The following is a 15,895-nucleotide window of genomic DNA, read 5'->3' as shown; positions in this document are numbered from 1 at the left end:
GGGTTAGCCCAGCAGGCTCTTGTTGCAATGTATTATTTATTTACATCATCACTTCCTGCCAAGGACACAGACGACCAACGTCCCACTGATGCTGATGTGCTCTTATTGCCTGAAGCCTGGAAGGATGCAGCTGGGTGTGTAAACCATCAGATCTGGGCTCTTCTGCTAGACGTTCGAGAGATAGTTTCCCACTGGGGGGAAGGTCCAACCCAGGGACCAGTGACCTTTTCTGCAGGTCTGTCCTACCCATTCACAGCCCCTGGGTCTCCTTGAGCCTCTCAAATCCTCGCCTCCTTTCCCACTCCAGTCAATGGGGTGAAGAAATGGCTCTATTTTGGTGGCTCATAAGTAGGGAGAAGCAGGCAAGGGGCCGTGGTGAGAAGGGCAGGGTCAGAGCTGGGAGGAGACGTATATTTCACCGCTGCCGAATTTCCTCCATCGCTTCACTCCCCTGTCCTGCGCAGCTGATAGGCCCCCCAGCCCCCGCCCTCCTTTAGAAGCTCATCCACAGTGCCTGAATCTGGTCCTCCCCCAGGACCCCAGTGCTCACCGTCAGATGTCTGCAGGACGACAGTTTTACTATAAGGCCCGACGCCAGAGGAGTTGAAAGCCTTGACTCTGGCATTGTAGGTACTGTTGAAATGAAGACCATCGATGGTGCACAGAGTCTCCTTGCCCACATACACTTCCTAAAAGACAGCCAAGACTGCTCAGGAGGTGCCTCTGTTATTTGGAAAATTGCTCTCTCAGCATCATGTTGACCTTCAAAGTGCTAGCGCCTCCGGAGAGTTCTTGAAGAAGGGAAATTTGGAGGAATGGAGGCAGGGTCACAGACCTTGTCCAGGTTGGGCACAAATGCCTACTCCTGGCCGGCCGGCCCCTCCACCCGTGAGGAGGTGAGGTGTGACGGGGTCCTAGGAGGTGGGGAGGGATGGCAGGGGTGCAGCCAGCTAGGCTGCTGCCCGAGAATGTCCTGCGTCTGAGGCCAGCCTGTCAGATAGGACCCTGCAGCCCAGGGACACCGGGTCCTCCTGGACGGTGGAGGTGCAGAAACCCCCACTTGCCTCTTGGTCGGAGCAATAGATTGTTAGTTATCAGTGGGAACTTAAGCTAGGAAACAAACACTAAGCAACTAGGTAAACAAAATAACCAATATTATTAAAGGAAGTGTCATTGCAGAGGTGCCTGCGTGGCTCCGTCGATTAAGTGTCCAACTTCAGCTCAGGTAACCATCTCACAGTTCGTGGGTTCGAGCCCTGTGTTGAAGCCTGCACTGACAGTGAGAAGCCTGCTTGGATTCTCTCTCTCTCCCTTTCTCTCTGCCTCTCCCTGACCTGCATTTTCTCTCTCTCTCAGAATAAACTTTTTTTTTTTTAAAGAAGGGTCATCACACATGGTGGGAAAAAGGGGACAGAGGAAGGCTGTGACCAAGGACAGGTGGGTTCAAGTGGGTTTGGGCTGGGACCACCCTCTCCTCACCTTCTGCCACACCTGAGGTTGGCATCTTCCACTTGTTGGCCTCCCTGCCCCCAGAACTGCTTTTCTCATGGCTTCCTGAGAGGTGAGACGTTTCTGCATGGGACCCCAAAGATCCTTTCATAGGGATTTGCTTTGCTCCCCATTCACTTCAAACTTACCTTTGTCCTATTTACTCCCTCAAATGTATAGCCTTGCACTCCCTCCTCTGTCACTATTTCAACTTTGTCTAAAACACCCTTCCTATCTGGTTTTCAGGGGCTTCCCTCTTCATTTGTTATTCCAAGTCGTTAATAATAATTGGGTGTGAGGCATTGTATAGGGCATTTTGATCCTCACATAACCCTTGGGCGTTGTTATTGATTTGCTGTTATTGTCGTCGTTATATTTCATACAAAATGAGACTCAGAGAAGGTTGGAAACCTGCCCGAGATCAGAATGAACCAATTTGGAAGCCAGGGTTCAAATCCAGGCCTGCCTGCATTGAAAACCGACACTCTTCCCACTTTAGCATGTGGTTCCTCATAAATTCTAGCCCTTGTATCCAGCTTTTGCTGGTGGTTATGCCTCAGAGGGAAGAGGCCATCTGTATTTGAGCTCTGTGGCTGCTGCTTTTAACATCCTGAAACAGTCTTCCCTTCCCATTTCGGAAGCAGAGGCTCTTTTCCTGGTTTCCAGCCCAGAAGTTCTTTCCAATCTGAGCTTCTCCACACAGCCAGAACGACTGAGGTTCTGAACCCAGTGAAGGATCTGCTATTCCTGGCTAATCCGACCTCAACTCCTCTCTTCCCTCAATTGCCCATATATTCACACGGGCCCCAATAATTCCCAAGGCTGCCATTATTTCCCCAGCTCTTACATTCTTGTAGGATGGGTTTTGAACAAAAAATGAAATGACATATGCATAAATCCCTTTGAGAGAGGACAAAAGGAATATTGATCTTTGGCAAGATTTGTTAAGTGGTGCAGCTCCCTGGGAGAAGGGATGTCAGAACTGTAAGGGTTGCAGTGGTTTGTTTCAAAGCATCTTTACGTAGCATCCTCGGAAATGGAAAAGGAGGAGCTCTAAGAAGACCCTGGTCAACAAAGCAACTTGACAGTGACCTGAACGTTGCTGTGTGAAATCTCAAGGTAGAGTTCTTTAGGGCGTCTGAGTTGGGGTCTCTAGCAGATGGGGGTGTAGAACACCATTTTCTGGCTCACTTAGAGCCTCTATTGTCCCCACGACATTTCGTCCCTGGAAACATGAATGTAGAAGGTCATCTCAACCCCACGATCATTTGCCAAGTGTCTGTCCTCACATGCAGAGCACCTTGCCTGGTAGAACAGTCGGTGAAGGGCANAACCCAGTGAAGGATCTGCTATTCCTGGCTAATCCGACCTCAACTCCTCTCTTCCCTCAATTGCCCATATATTCACACGGGCCCCAATAATTCCCAAGGCTGCCATTATTTCCCCAGCTCTTACATTCTTGTAGGATGGGTTTTGAACAAAAAATGAAATGACATATGCATAAATCCCTTTGAGAGAGGACAAAAGGAATATTGATCTTTGGCAAGATTTGTTAAGTGGTGCAGCTCCCTGGGAGAAGGGATGTCAGAACTGTAAGGGTTGCAGTGGTTTGTTTCAAAGCATCTTTACGTAGCATCCTCGGAAATGGAAAAGGAGGAGCTCTAAGAAGACCCTGGTCAACAAAGCAACTTGACAGTGACCTGAACGTTGCTGTGTGAAATCTCAAGGTAGAGTTCTTTAGGGCGTCTGAGTTGGGGTCTCTAGCAGATGGGGGTGTAGAACACCATTTTCTGGCTCACTTAGAGCCTCTATTGTCCCCACGACATTTCGTCCCTGGAAACATGAATGTAGAAGGTCATCTCAACCCCACGATCATTTGCCAAGTGTCTGTCCTCACATGCAGAGCACCTTGCCTGGTAGAACAGTCGGTGACCCAGGAAGGGCAAGGAAGGATAGCGCATTGAGGGAGTGGGGGCCTGTGTGAGCGGGGATATCTGGGAAGGTGCTGAAGAATAGCTAGGACTGCACGGGTGGGGTGAAGTGGGAAGTAGGTCAATGCAGGCGGTCCCTTTTCCCAGCTCTTCCTCAGCCTCAGGTCGGTGCCAGTCTCCACAGGAAAGCTATCCTAGATTTTCTCTGTGGCTGCCACCTCTGCCTGCCCCGGCTGCCCAGACCCCACCCCCAGTAGAGAAGCCCCATTTCCCAAGGGTCCAGACCCACCAGGCCTCTGTGGCTGGGCCAGCGCCCATTAGGGGCAGCAATGATGCTAAGGGTAGTCCAGAGGTCCCAGCCTTAGGAACCCCCAAACCAGCAGCAGGGCCTCACCCGGAACTGGCCCCCGTCGCCATCATCCAGCTCCAGGATGTAGCCGTCCACGGGGCTGTGGGTGAAGGGCGGCATCCTCCAGGCCAGCGTGACACTGTTGTTGTGGGTGCAGCACTTCTCCAGCTGCAGCAGGGGGCCAGGCGGCACTGTGACAGGGACAGGGAACGCGCTTCAGCACATGGACCCCTCACAGAGCACAGGACCCCTGAGTGCAATCTTGTCCCTGATCCCAGGGCCCTTCCGGCCTCCAGGAGAAACAGTGGCTCCACCCTGCGGCCACTCCCAGCCTCCAGCAGGCACACCTCAGCCCCAGGATCTCAGTCTCAAGGCTGGGGGTGGGGGGGCGAGGGGGGCAGGGTAAGGGGCAGAGAGAGCTCAGGTGACTGTGCACCTCCAGTGTGTCCTGGAATCTGGGGTGGGGGTGGGGGAGGCATGACCCATGCCCTAAGGAAGAGTCCCACTTGCCCATTGAGAATCCCTAGTTTTGAGTCTCAGACCCATGAGGAGCCCATGAGGGATCCTGGTAGAGCCGGCTTCCACAAGCCTCCAAGCCACTGCGGGCCGGCGCGCAGCTGACACTAGGCTGGGAAGGTGCTGGTGGGGTGCGGGCACGCAGAATTCAAGGACACATTTAAACCTTTGGCTGGAAGCCCTTTAGAGGCCCAGGGAACCAGATCCAGGAAGGAGAGGCAATCAGAGTCTCCAGCCATCAACCTTTGGAATCAGGGATTTGAATCAAGTGTATCATGGTAAGTTCTATCACAGCAATATCCAGAGAAGGTCTTTACAGCTTGGCTTTGTTCCAGCTCAAGAGATTTTAGAAATAAATACAGTCCACACTGATAGTTTTTAAAGGGAAAACTGCAACATCAGATTTGTAAAAATTCAAGATTTCCGTTTGGCACCCATTATTAGGGACGTCTCCCAGGTTTTGCCCGATGGTTTAGCTGGGTGCAGCCGTCTTAATTACAGACTTGGTCTCAGGGCTGGCTGAGCATGGCTGACTCCCCGGACCTAGGCTTACAAGCACGTAGGGGTCCCCCTCTATCCCTAGGCTCTCCCACACCCTCAGCAAATCCTGCCCCGAGAGGTGTCTGGAATGGGTCCAAACCTCTTCCACCTCTCCACACTCTGCCAGTTTCCTTCTGCGCCTCAGCACCACGTTTCATTCACACCCCGGGGCAGGTGGCATTTCCAAACCTCGGCTGAGCTGCAAACTGAGTGTGGGAGTGAGCCACAGATGTGCAAGACCCGCTCCATCTTCAGTGTAAAAATGGCCACACATTTTGCGGGTAAGGATTTCCTGCGCTCACAGATTCGGCCGATGTAGCACTCCATCCTTTGATATTTTGGTTTTAAAAAACAAAACAGCTTTCTTGCCTCCCCTGAATGTGCTCTTGGCACCTCTGGAGAGGCAGGCTTTAGATCAGGACTCTGATTTGGGCCACCACTTGCTAATTTTGTAACCTGGTACAAGTCATGCAACTTTACCTCACCCTTAGCCTGGGTCGCCGTGGCTCTCTGAGCTCGCTTCCTAGCCTCCTCCGCCTTGTTCATCCTGCTCTCACCTCTGACCTTCTTGCTCTTCTTGGAAGCCAGAAAATGGATTCCTGCCCCAGGGCCCTTGCATTTGCCACCCCTCTGCCATCTGGAATGTTCTTCCCCTGTATTGCATCTCTCTCCTCCCCTCTCCCCTCAGAATATGCCCCTTCCCCAAAAAGCCTCTTTTGGACATTATACAATATATTTGTGTACTGTCTATTTCCTTAGAATATCAGCTCAGTCTTGTGAGCGAGTTCTTTGGCTTGTTCAAAGCTGTGTCCTGCACCAAGAACAGTGCCTACCCACCCTAGGTCACCCAGCTAGTGGGTGGCTGAACTGGGACTTGAACCCAGGTCTGTGACCTGCACAGCCTTCCCCTCCCACTCCGCCTCACTCTGTGGGTCACCCGTCTTCCGGTGACACTAAGCTGCCCACCTCAGAGCAGATGCCTCTTCCAAAAGAGGCACAGACAGAACTGGGCCAACCACAGCTCACCCCTACATTTCATCTGGATGAAGTCCAGCTGGTGGATGGCTTGCAGCAGCGGCTCGCTGTCCAAGGTCAGGTCAAACTCCGCAGATACTTTCGGCTCCAGGGCGCCTTTGACCCACTGCTCCTGAGACACCTGGACGCGCTTGATCAGAGCATCCGAGATCTTAAAGGGGAGCACAAAGTTTAGGGTTTCAATGTGCAAAGGGAAAATCAGGCAGCACGTGGCAGGTTAGGAGGAGGGGCTTGGTGTCTGTGGCTTGGGGACAGGAGGGGGCTGTGTTAGCCATATGCTCTCAGGCCATGGCAGGGAATATATGATCCCTGCCAGTGCGACACTGTGCAAATAAAAATGAACTGTATTGTTTAAATCATATTTTAAAAGGGCAATAATTTAAATGTAAAGAAGAACCTGCTATTTAAAGATATCAGGTGGGGCGCCTGAGTTGAGCGTCTGACTTGGTTTCTTCTCAGGTCATGATCTCAGGGTTGGTAGGATCGAGTCTGGCGTGACAGTGCAGAGCCTGCTTGGGATTCTCTCTCTCTTCCTGGCTCCCTGCCCCTCCCCTGCTCTCTCTCTCTCAAGATAAATCAACATTAACAAATATAAATATATCAGGGCAAACCGTTCTGTGAAGCAAATGGTACTTTTTCAAATATGCAAAAACATTCTTCCTTATACTGCTTTTGTGAGATCTAGTACTTTGCAAAGTGAAACCCACTAGCCATTCATCCCAGGGTCTGAAGAGAGCGCTTCCTGTATCCCCGGAATTTTGAAGCTTGCTCCCCACGGTGTGTCCTCCCCTCCCCCCAAGTTGCTACAAACTCTCCCTCTATTGCACTCCCAGCTCTGCTCTCTTCCGCTGGAAAGTCCTGCCCATCCAGACACTTGCACATGTCCCTTGTTGAGTCATCCTGTGAACTCTTCTTGGGCACTAGTCAAGGGGATCATCATTTTCCCCATAGATGGAGGCCAGAGCCCCATCATCCGTCACTGCCGTGTTCTCTAGAGATGCTCATGGCCCTGAGTCAGCCTGACTGTTGGAGGGATGCCCTTGGCAAGGCTGCATGGCCTCTGTAGGCAGCGGCCATCTGTGCAGGCCTGCAGGACTCCACACATTGAGGTAATGGGCCGTGTGGGTTCTGCTAACTCACTTCCTCCAAGCCTCTAGCTTGTTTGGCAAAGACTGTCCTTTCCCATTTGTGGAGAACATGCTGAGTGGGGGTGGGGGGGAGGGGAGTCTCTGGAAGTCAAAGCATAAACGCATGCCATTTTGGCCCTAGGTGTTATGACATTTGACCTCCTCTTTTAATGAGGACACAGAATCAGGGTCACAGCTAGTGAGCATCCGAGGAGATGAGAACTTGGGTCTTCTGGAATCTCGGAGCAAAGGGGAATCCACTCAGTTCCAAGCCACTGGTAGAGACCGTCCTAAAACTCTGGATAGTTTGGGAAGCGGTGGTGGATTTGGAGGCAGGAAGCCAAGCCTGCCTGAGTCCCTCAAGCGCGCAGGCTCACCTGTAGGAACCCAGCGGGGTCGTTCTCCTTGATCACCTCTAGGCAGTACTCCATCAGCCCTGTTGACTGGCGCAGCTTTAGTGTGCAGTGATTGATCTGGTCCCAAACCATCTGTGATGAAAAGAACCCCTAGTAACCATCTCATCAGAGGAGGTGCAGCCAGGCTGTAGTGGGAGTTCGAGAATTAGCACAGAGAAAGCCCTAGAAGAGGCAGCACTGGTCTGCACCACCTTGCACCCTCTCCTCTGGCTGATCTGCTCCCGAGCTCCATGTGCCTTCTCTCTTGGGGAATAAATGGACTCACCGCCCAACAGAACCAGCTCTCTTCCTGATCCCTGGGCAGGAGAGAAAGTGCACTGCCTGAAACTCTCTATGTGACCAGCAACAACCTCTTGTTTTCTCCTTGTTGGTGGGACTACCCCCAACACACATTCCTCCTTTCCTTGAAAATCATATTTTCTGGGGCGCCTGGGTGGCTCAGTTGGTTGAGCATCCGACTTCGGCTCAGGTCATGATCTCGCGGTCTGTGGATATGAGCCCCGCGTTAGGCTCTGTGCCTGGAGCCTGTTTCAGATTCTGTGTCTCCCTCTCTCTCTGCCCCTCCCCAGCTCGTGCTCTGTCTCAAAAATAAGTAAACGTTAAAAAAATTTTTAAAAAGAAAAGAAAGTCCTATTTCCTAATTCAGTTGGGAAATCTCTATAAAATCGGTCTAGCCCCCAGGGCAACGAAGCAGTCCTCTGTCAATGCATAGTGTTCATGGCACCTGTCCGGACCAGGAGCACAATGTCTTATGAGGGTACACCCTCCCCTTCCCGTGGTGGATATTGGTTGTGTTATTATGGCTGATTATTGAGTGTGTGAGATATTAGAGAGGGTTTGAAGAAGGGGACAGAGCTGGTGACCTGAGCAGAGCATGGCCTCACTACCGTCACTAGTCACTATTCTGCAAGCTGAGAACAGCTGGAGTCCCTTAGACAGAAAACAGGACTTCAGAGAAAATGGAAGAGGGAACTTCTGACCAGAGAACAGCGGGATTCAGCGCACCTGACTGCAGGTTTGTAGGGAGAGTGTGGGTGGTGACCATGGCTTTGGGGAAAGTCACATGAGTGTGAGCAGGCCCAGGAGCACCTTGCTCATCCCTTCCTTGCCTCATTCATTTACTCATTCATTCATTCATTCATTCTCTCACTCACCTAATATTGACCCAGTGCCTGCTGTGTGCTCCAGTCCACTCGTGGTGTGGAGGCTGTGATGGGGAAGGAGGGTGTCGTCACCCAGGTACGTACCTTCAGTTTGTGTTCTCTCTCTTTGGTGACCTTGGTGAGCAGCTTGGCTTTCTGCCGAGTTAAAGCGTCGACCAGCGCGTCACACTGAGCAACGAGGCAGGCTTCATAGTCCAGTCCGTTTTCCTGGGGGAGGCAGAGAACTTTAGATAGAAGACATGCTGAAATCTGGCCAGTGCTAGACACTAGACAAAGATGTATTTCAGAGAAGCTGTCCCCAGAGTCACCTATAATATTGTTACATTGGAAACAATGTAAATATGGATCAGGAGAGGGCACCATGAATCTTGGGACATCAATATGGTGAAATATCCGATCGTCATTCAAACCTTGTTCATAAGAGTTTTTAAGGTCTTGAGAAATGCTCCTGAGACCCTGGGAAGGAAAAAAAAGAGCTGCAAATTGTATACGGCATAATTCTGTACTGTGTGTGCATGCATGTGTGTGTCTACATCGTAGAAGAACCTGTCAAAAGTCACCTAAGGCAGGGAGATATTGGTGAACTTTTTCATGGCTCTATTATTCTCTATTTTCCAAAATTTCCATAACACACACTTTCGCTTTTTATAATTGGAAAGCAGGAAAACAACAGAAGACTGTAGCCTCTTTCTCTGTCTTAAAAAAGAATCCTTCTAGGTCTCAGAGATCAGCCTGGATTGGGACCTCAGGAACTCAGAATGTGACCGTGTTTGGACGTGAGGCTTCTGGAGATGTGCAGACATTAAAATCGAGTCATTAGTGTGGACCTGATCCAAGATTAGGAAGTCAGTGCCTTTGGTGGGGTCTGTATGAACAGGCTCTCCATGCATGTGCATCGTATAGAGCGCATGCGTGTGCCTTCTCCCTGCAGATAGCTCCTGACACCAGAGACGAAACACATTTATGTGGTAAATAATGCATCGACCCACTGGGTACAGAAGCCCTGCGCCCAGATACCACGTAGGTCTCTGTGGCCACACAGAGCACTGGCCTCTCTCCAGTGCTCGGTCTACGACTCTCTATAACTGGGTTCATGTGAAATCCCTTCCCAGTATCAGGTGCCACATGGCCGTCAGTGGCTTGCGTGGGTATTGTCTGCACTGTCTGAGGCTGCGCGGTAGGACAACTGGGCCCCCTGGCTTCGTCACCAACAAAATGCTTGCCACAGGACCTCTCCTGGCTGTGTGGCAACCCTCCCCGCACTGGAGCTCTGCTCACCTGGACCTGCTGCAAGATGTTCTTCAGCTGAACCAGAAACTCCTTTGCTTCTTTTGCCTTGTCGGAAACTCCATTCAAGGCCTGGGACAGTTGGGCCTAAAAAGATACCACGCGTTAAGAAGCCAAATTCAGTGTGAATGGCCCACGGTGTGTGCCGCACCAGAAAGGCTCGTGAGTATGAGGGGCCAGAATGGATCCCGCATGCACACTGTCTTCGTTCATGCAGAGACCGCTGTTGACTCACGGGCCCGCATCAGTGGCTTATTCTTCCAGTAATGGTTCACACGTATCGACTGACCTACTCTCTCTTCTCTGGACCCCAAAGCTGGGCAGAGGTAAGGAGCGTTCAGCTAACTGGTTCAGGACAGGACATATCTGCTCTCGATGTTTGCAGAACCCAGGACAAGAAGGCACACAGAGTCCTCTCCCCCCATGGCAGTTCTGTCCCTCAGAACTGTCCCTCATCAATAGGACCCTCAGACGCTTACGTATGGGCACCCCAGGTCCCAGGCCACCCCACCCCACCCTTATACAGTCGCCTTTTGACCTGGGGGAGGGGATGGGCAGGGAAGAGGCCTGCAGGCCCTGGAAATGGGCTAGAGCCGTATGGACTGGGAGCCTTAAGACTCTAGAAGTGGGATACAGGCTCCCATTTAGCCCTACGGACTCCTCCACTTGCAAAGAGCAGTGTGGACAGAGGGGGCTCAGAAGGGACATCAGTTGCTGGTGCCCAGAGCTGGAACTGCCAGCCCGGATGGAATCTATGGCCTTTCTAACAAAATGCATACACACGCAATTGAATTTGTATTCAAACTTCACTGCTGCAGACAAATGACCTTGATGGGGGACATATTGACCATGAGTCACATTTTTCTAATTAAAAAATGGAAGATGGAGCCAGAAAGGCCAGGATCATATCCGGCCTCTCCTCCCCCTCTATCTTCAGGTCTTTGTTCCAATGTCACCTGGTCAGTGAGGCCTTTGCTGATGACCCTATAAAATAGCCCTCTTCCCTCACCTGCTTTGTTCTTCTTTATAACATTCATCACCTTCCGACACAGGTCTTTTTACTGCCTGTCTCCCTTCACCCGAACGTAAGTAAGCTCCCTAGAACTGGGACCTTGCCTGGGGTGTTCACTTCTAGCACCGGGCACATGGTAGCATTACATGAATATTTGTGGAATGGATGAATCCGTGAATGTGATTCTTCTTCTTTTTTTTTTAAGTGTATTTATTTTGACAGAGAAAGAGCACATGCACACGCAAACAGGGGAGGGGCAGAGGGAGAGGGAGAGAGGGAATCCAAAGCAGGCTCCACACTGTCTGCACAGAGCCCAATGTGGAGTTCGATCTCATGAACTGTGAGAGCATGACCTGAGCCAAGAGTTGGATGCTTAACTGAGCCACCCAGGTGCCCCAATGAAGGTGGTTCTTTAGACGAATGGTTCTCAAAGTGTGGCTCCTAGACCAGCATCATCAGGGTCACCTGTCACCTGGGACTTTGTTTGAAATGCAACTTCTCTGGCCCCGCCCTCGGCCCTACTGATCAGAAACTGAGAGTGAAGGCCCAGAAGCCTGTCTTTTATGAAGCCCTCTACGGAGACCTGATGTAGTCTGAGATCCACTGAACTGTACAAACTCAGCCTGGTCGGACATCATTGGGGAACGTGGTAAATGAAGCCACGGAGTGGAAGATACCACTCAGGGAGACATGAGGGTAGAGATGGAGGGAGCCTCAGACCCAGGAAGCATCAACACTCAAGGTGAGGTCAAGATGAGGTCTGGGCTGTCCTTCTCCTTTCTCCACTGGCTTCCCCATCCCTACCACTGCCCTGGGCGGTTTAGGCTCCTCCCCCCACAGCCCACGCAAGGGGTGTCACTTTCTATCGCAAGTATCTATACACAAAGATTGGCCAATGGGACTTCTGGGAATGACAGAAGGGTTCTATGTCCGCTCTGACTCGGCAGCCACCAGCCACATGGGGGTACTGAGCACTGAAAGGTGGCTAATGTAACTGAGGAGCTGCATTTTCTATTGTATTTAGTTTATGTTTCACATGTGGCCAGTGGCTGCCCTTCTGGACAGACTTGGTGGGGTGCGGGCCCTAGGACAACTCAGCCCATCCCCAGAAAGCTGCACCCACAAGGAGACTGAGACGTCAGGATGGTTCATGGGCCCCAAGGGGATCGTCAACAACAGGGATCTTAAGCAGAAGCTTATCAGTGTCCAGAAAAGCATGGCACCTCTCTCCCTAAAGCATGCTCCCAAAGGGAGCCACGGAGGCTGCAACAGTTCCCTCCCAAAGCGGGGGCGGGGGGGGCATCTCCCATTAACTATATAGTCCTTGGCGTTGGGGACTTTGTCTTTTGTCTTTGCATTTCTAGCCAGTGGTGCCGGCACAAAGCAGGGGCTCAGAAAAGTCTCACTGGCCTAATTAAAAAAAAAAAAAGAGTGATTGCTTAACAGGAGGTACTTGCTAACATAGGACAGATTCCAAGAGACCCATCACTGCTGCTGGCACCTTTTGCCAGTGAGAAGCCCTGAGAGACGGCATGAGTGAGGGTCCCCCACCCTCCCCCGGCACTCGGAGCCAGCACAGCTCTGTCCCCACTCCATCCGGCCAGCACCAGCCTCCCAGCAGCCCAGCCCACTGCAAGGCCTGTCCACCTGCTTCCTGCTTGGCAAGTAGACCAAGGAGCATGGCGAGGAGCCCAAGAACAGAGTGATTTTGAAGGACACCAGTGACCTTAGGCAAATACCCAGCTCAAAGGGAAATAATCTCACAGCTTGTAAACACTGCTTCCAGACCAGCCTAGCTGCCTGATCTTTCCAGCTCCTTTGGCTCAGTGCCCTCCCCCTCCCCAGAGTGCAAACCATCCCAGGGCCCAGCAGTGTGCTCATCCACATGGGGGCTCCTGTACCCTGGTCTGCTGTTTCTCCATGGAAGAGCCCCTGATGGCAACGTGAATGCCAAGGGGTGTTAGTGAGAGTCCCGCAAGCACACAACACTTCTACTTTTCTTGACCCTAATTGTTCCGTGTGTGAAATGGCCACAAGTCACCTCTACCTGCCTGGGGGATGGCATTATAGAAGCTGGACCTGGGCATTCTAGTGGAAAAGAAGCAAAGGTTTTTGGGACAAAGCTGGAAATCATTTCTCAAGTGACAAATGGCTTATACATTGGCTTTGTATTAGGCATATTGTGTTTGCTTCGGTATTTCTTAGGTCGTGGGCTTTTTCTTTTTCTTTATTTTATTTAAAAAACATTTTTTAGGTTTTATTTACTTATTTTGAGAAAGACAGCGACAGTGTGAGCAAGGGAGGAGTAGAGAGGGAGAGAGAGAATCCCAAGCAGGCTCCACACTGTCACAGCCCAGAGCCTGACTTGGGGACTCGAACTCACATAACCATGAGATCATGTCCTGAGCCAAAACTGAGAGTTGGATGCTTAACTGACTGAGCCCTCCAGGTGCCCTGAGAATTGTCTCTTTCTGGTCTGAGAAATGAGAATGGATCGTGGCGTCTCTTCAGATGGTGTCTATACCAAACTCTTGGAAAGAAAGGAAATATCCAGGTAGAAGGTGAAATTTTTTACATGATTGAATGGATTTTTAAAAATTTTTAATTCCAGGATGGTTAACATATAGTGTTATACTAGTTTCAGGTGTACAATACAGTGATTTTTGACCGAATTGATTTTAACTTCAATCAAAAAAGTTGCATTTTATGACTCCCTATTCTTTTTTAAATGTTTATTTTTGAGAGAGACAGGATAAGAGAGAGCAATGAGGGGAAGGGCAGAGAGAGGGAGACAGAGAATCCAAAGCAGGCTTTGCACCAAGAGCGGAGAGCCTGATGTCGGGCTCGAACTCACCAACCATGAAATCACGACCTGAGCCAAAGTCAAATGCTTTCCTGACTGAGCCCCCCCAGGTGCCCATTATGTCTCCCTATTCTTTTAAGGTTAGAATTACATTCCTGTAAAGTCTCTGAATGTAGACAGGCAGCTTGAAAATATAAGTATTTTCCCAGCTGGGTCAAATCACCTACCTGGCTGGCCCAGCAACCTGTCTTCACCAGCACCAGCTTCTAGGTACACAGGGCAGTCCTCTGCCTTCGTCTTCCATTCTGGATGGTGGTGCAGAGCATTATAATGCATGGGGCATGAGAACTCTGGGCTAGCATGGTTCAGATCCTGGCTCTGTCACCAGCTAGCTGTGTATCATCTTCATCTCTTCCTTCTATGTGTCAGCTCTTGGTTCTCCAGTGTCCTCTACAAGTTGGGAATGACAGTAATAACTCCTACCTCTTACTTACGACTTACTTACGTCTTACTGTTATGCTTAGTAATGGAAACCAAGCATTCCCCAAGTCCTCTTCAATTGTTCCACTTTGGTTTATCATATGTGAATTGTTGTGGACTGAAGGTTTGTGTTCCCCCCAAATCCATATGTGGGGACCCTAACCCCCACTGTGACAGTATTTGAATGTGGAGCGTTTGGGAAGTAATCAGGTCATGAGGGTGCAGCTCTTATGATAGCATTAGTTTCCTTACAGGAAGAAACAGGAGAAATATCTTATTCTCTCTTCTTGCACAAGTACTGAGGCAAGGCCATGTGAGGATACAGTGATGGGGTGGTCGGCCGTCGGTAAGGCAGGAAGAGAGGTCTTAACAGGAAATGACTCAGCCAGCACCTTGATCTTGGACTTACAGCCTCTAAGAACAGTAGGAAATGAATCTGTTGTTGATTACCTCGGTTGGTGGTATTTTGTTAGAGGGGCAGGAAGAGACCAGGGCATGAATTTATCTAAATTACCTGACTGAGATCTATTATCAGTTTCAGTGCAAATGGCCTCAGAGACCATTCTCATTCATTTGTCATGGGCTCGGTGCAGAAGGTCCTAAGCTGCCTCTATTTAAACTTGGTTCTTGTTCCCTAACGTCCTTGGGTAGACACCAGGGATCTAGACATGGCTCAGTCCAACTTCTCATTTCACACACTAAGAAATTGAGCTCCTAGTAAAAAATGACTGTAAAGGAGTGTATAAATGCATTAGTGTATTACCTTGAATGGCATACAGTACCAATGATACAGGTGGTATGCCTTACACACAGTAGACACTCATGAAACGTTTCTTTCGTGAAGTTGCCCAAAGTTATACAGCTTACCAGAAGCCATTCTTGTTTGAATGTAAAAGGTCTAGAATCCCTAGGTGCCCCTCTCAAGGAAACTATTGTTTCCTATTGTCCATAGGCTTGACGGGGGTGGAGGAATAAGACCCACGTTATTACAGTGTCTATTTGTGTCCATCTAATACCATCTACTAATGTTTGGAGAACAATTTCCCCATCAGCTAGTGAATCCTTCCTTTTAGCACTATAGACTACATTGTTAAATGAGAAAAGGCAAGGTTCCTAGAACCTAGAACTGTTAGGCCCCATCACCTGAGGAGTAAGATAGTGCTTTGCGTTCAATGCTGCCCATTTGCACTGCTGGGGGCAATGTCCAATTACATGCTGAAGATCACTACTTAAAGGTCATGCCAGAAAATTGAATCCCGCATATCCGAATTACCTCATGACTCTTGTCTCTCGAACAGCTCTGACCATGTCATTTCCCCTCTCACCAACGTCCTCCACTCCCCACTGAATCACGGTCCAGCCCTTAGCTCCATGTCCAAGGCTCCAGACATTGTCGCCCTCTCTGGTGTTACCTCTCAGGGCTGCCCATGTGGTTTCCACTCTTCAGTCAGACTGGACTCAGCAACCCCTGGGACCCCCTCCTCTTTGTCTGGCTCCTGCAGCTCCCTCTGCTTCATAAGCGATCTCACTCCTGCTTTGCCTGCTGTTGCCTGTTAACATCCCATCCATCCAAATGCCACCTCCTCCTGGAGCTTTTGCTACCTTCCCCAAATGGAGTGTGCCCTTTGAATTCCTCAGAGAGGGCTGGCTTCTAGGACACATCTCACTGTCTTTGAGACAGGTGGCCCAGGAGAAGTGCATTAGCTTTCCTCTCCTGTTGGCCAGACCCAGCCCCCCGGTGCCTGGCA

The 15,895-nt window shown here is 50.4% G+C and overlaps 1 protein-coding gene across 1 annotated transcript in view; it reads right to left on the bottom strand.

Moving 5' to 3' along the window:
- The window catches only part of TRIM67 (tripartite motif containing 67), a 48,935-nt gene that overhangs the window by 5,184 nt on the left and 27,856 nt on the right, over window positions 1–15,895 (bottom strand). Inside the window, 6 exon segments of the mRNA XM_077751660.1 lie at window positions 551–689; window positions 3,814–3,959; window positions 5,851–6,010; window positions 7,364–7,474; window positions 8,650–8,772; window positions 9,844–9,939. Of these exon segments, the coding sequence (XP_077607786.1) occupies window positions 551–689; window positions 3,814–3,959; window positions 5,851–6,010; window positions 7,364–7,474; window positions 8,650–8,772; window positions 9,844–9,939 (775 nt within the window).

The sequence above is a fragment of the Crocuta crocuta genome, unplaced genomic scaffold (assembly GCF_008692635.1).
Source record: "Crocuta crocuta isolate KB4526 unplaced genomic scaffold, BGI_CrCroc_1.0 scaffold59, whole genome shotgun sequence".
NCBI classification, from domain to species: domain Eukaryota; kingdom Metazoa; phylum Chordata; class Mammalia; order Carnivora; family Hyaenidae; genus Crocuta; species Crocuta crocuta.
The sequence above is the reverse complement of the archived record's forward strand: the minus strand, read 5'-3'. Positions and strand labels throughout refer to the sequence as shown.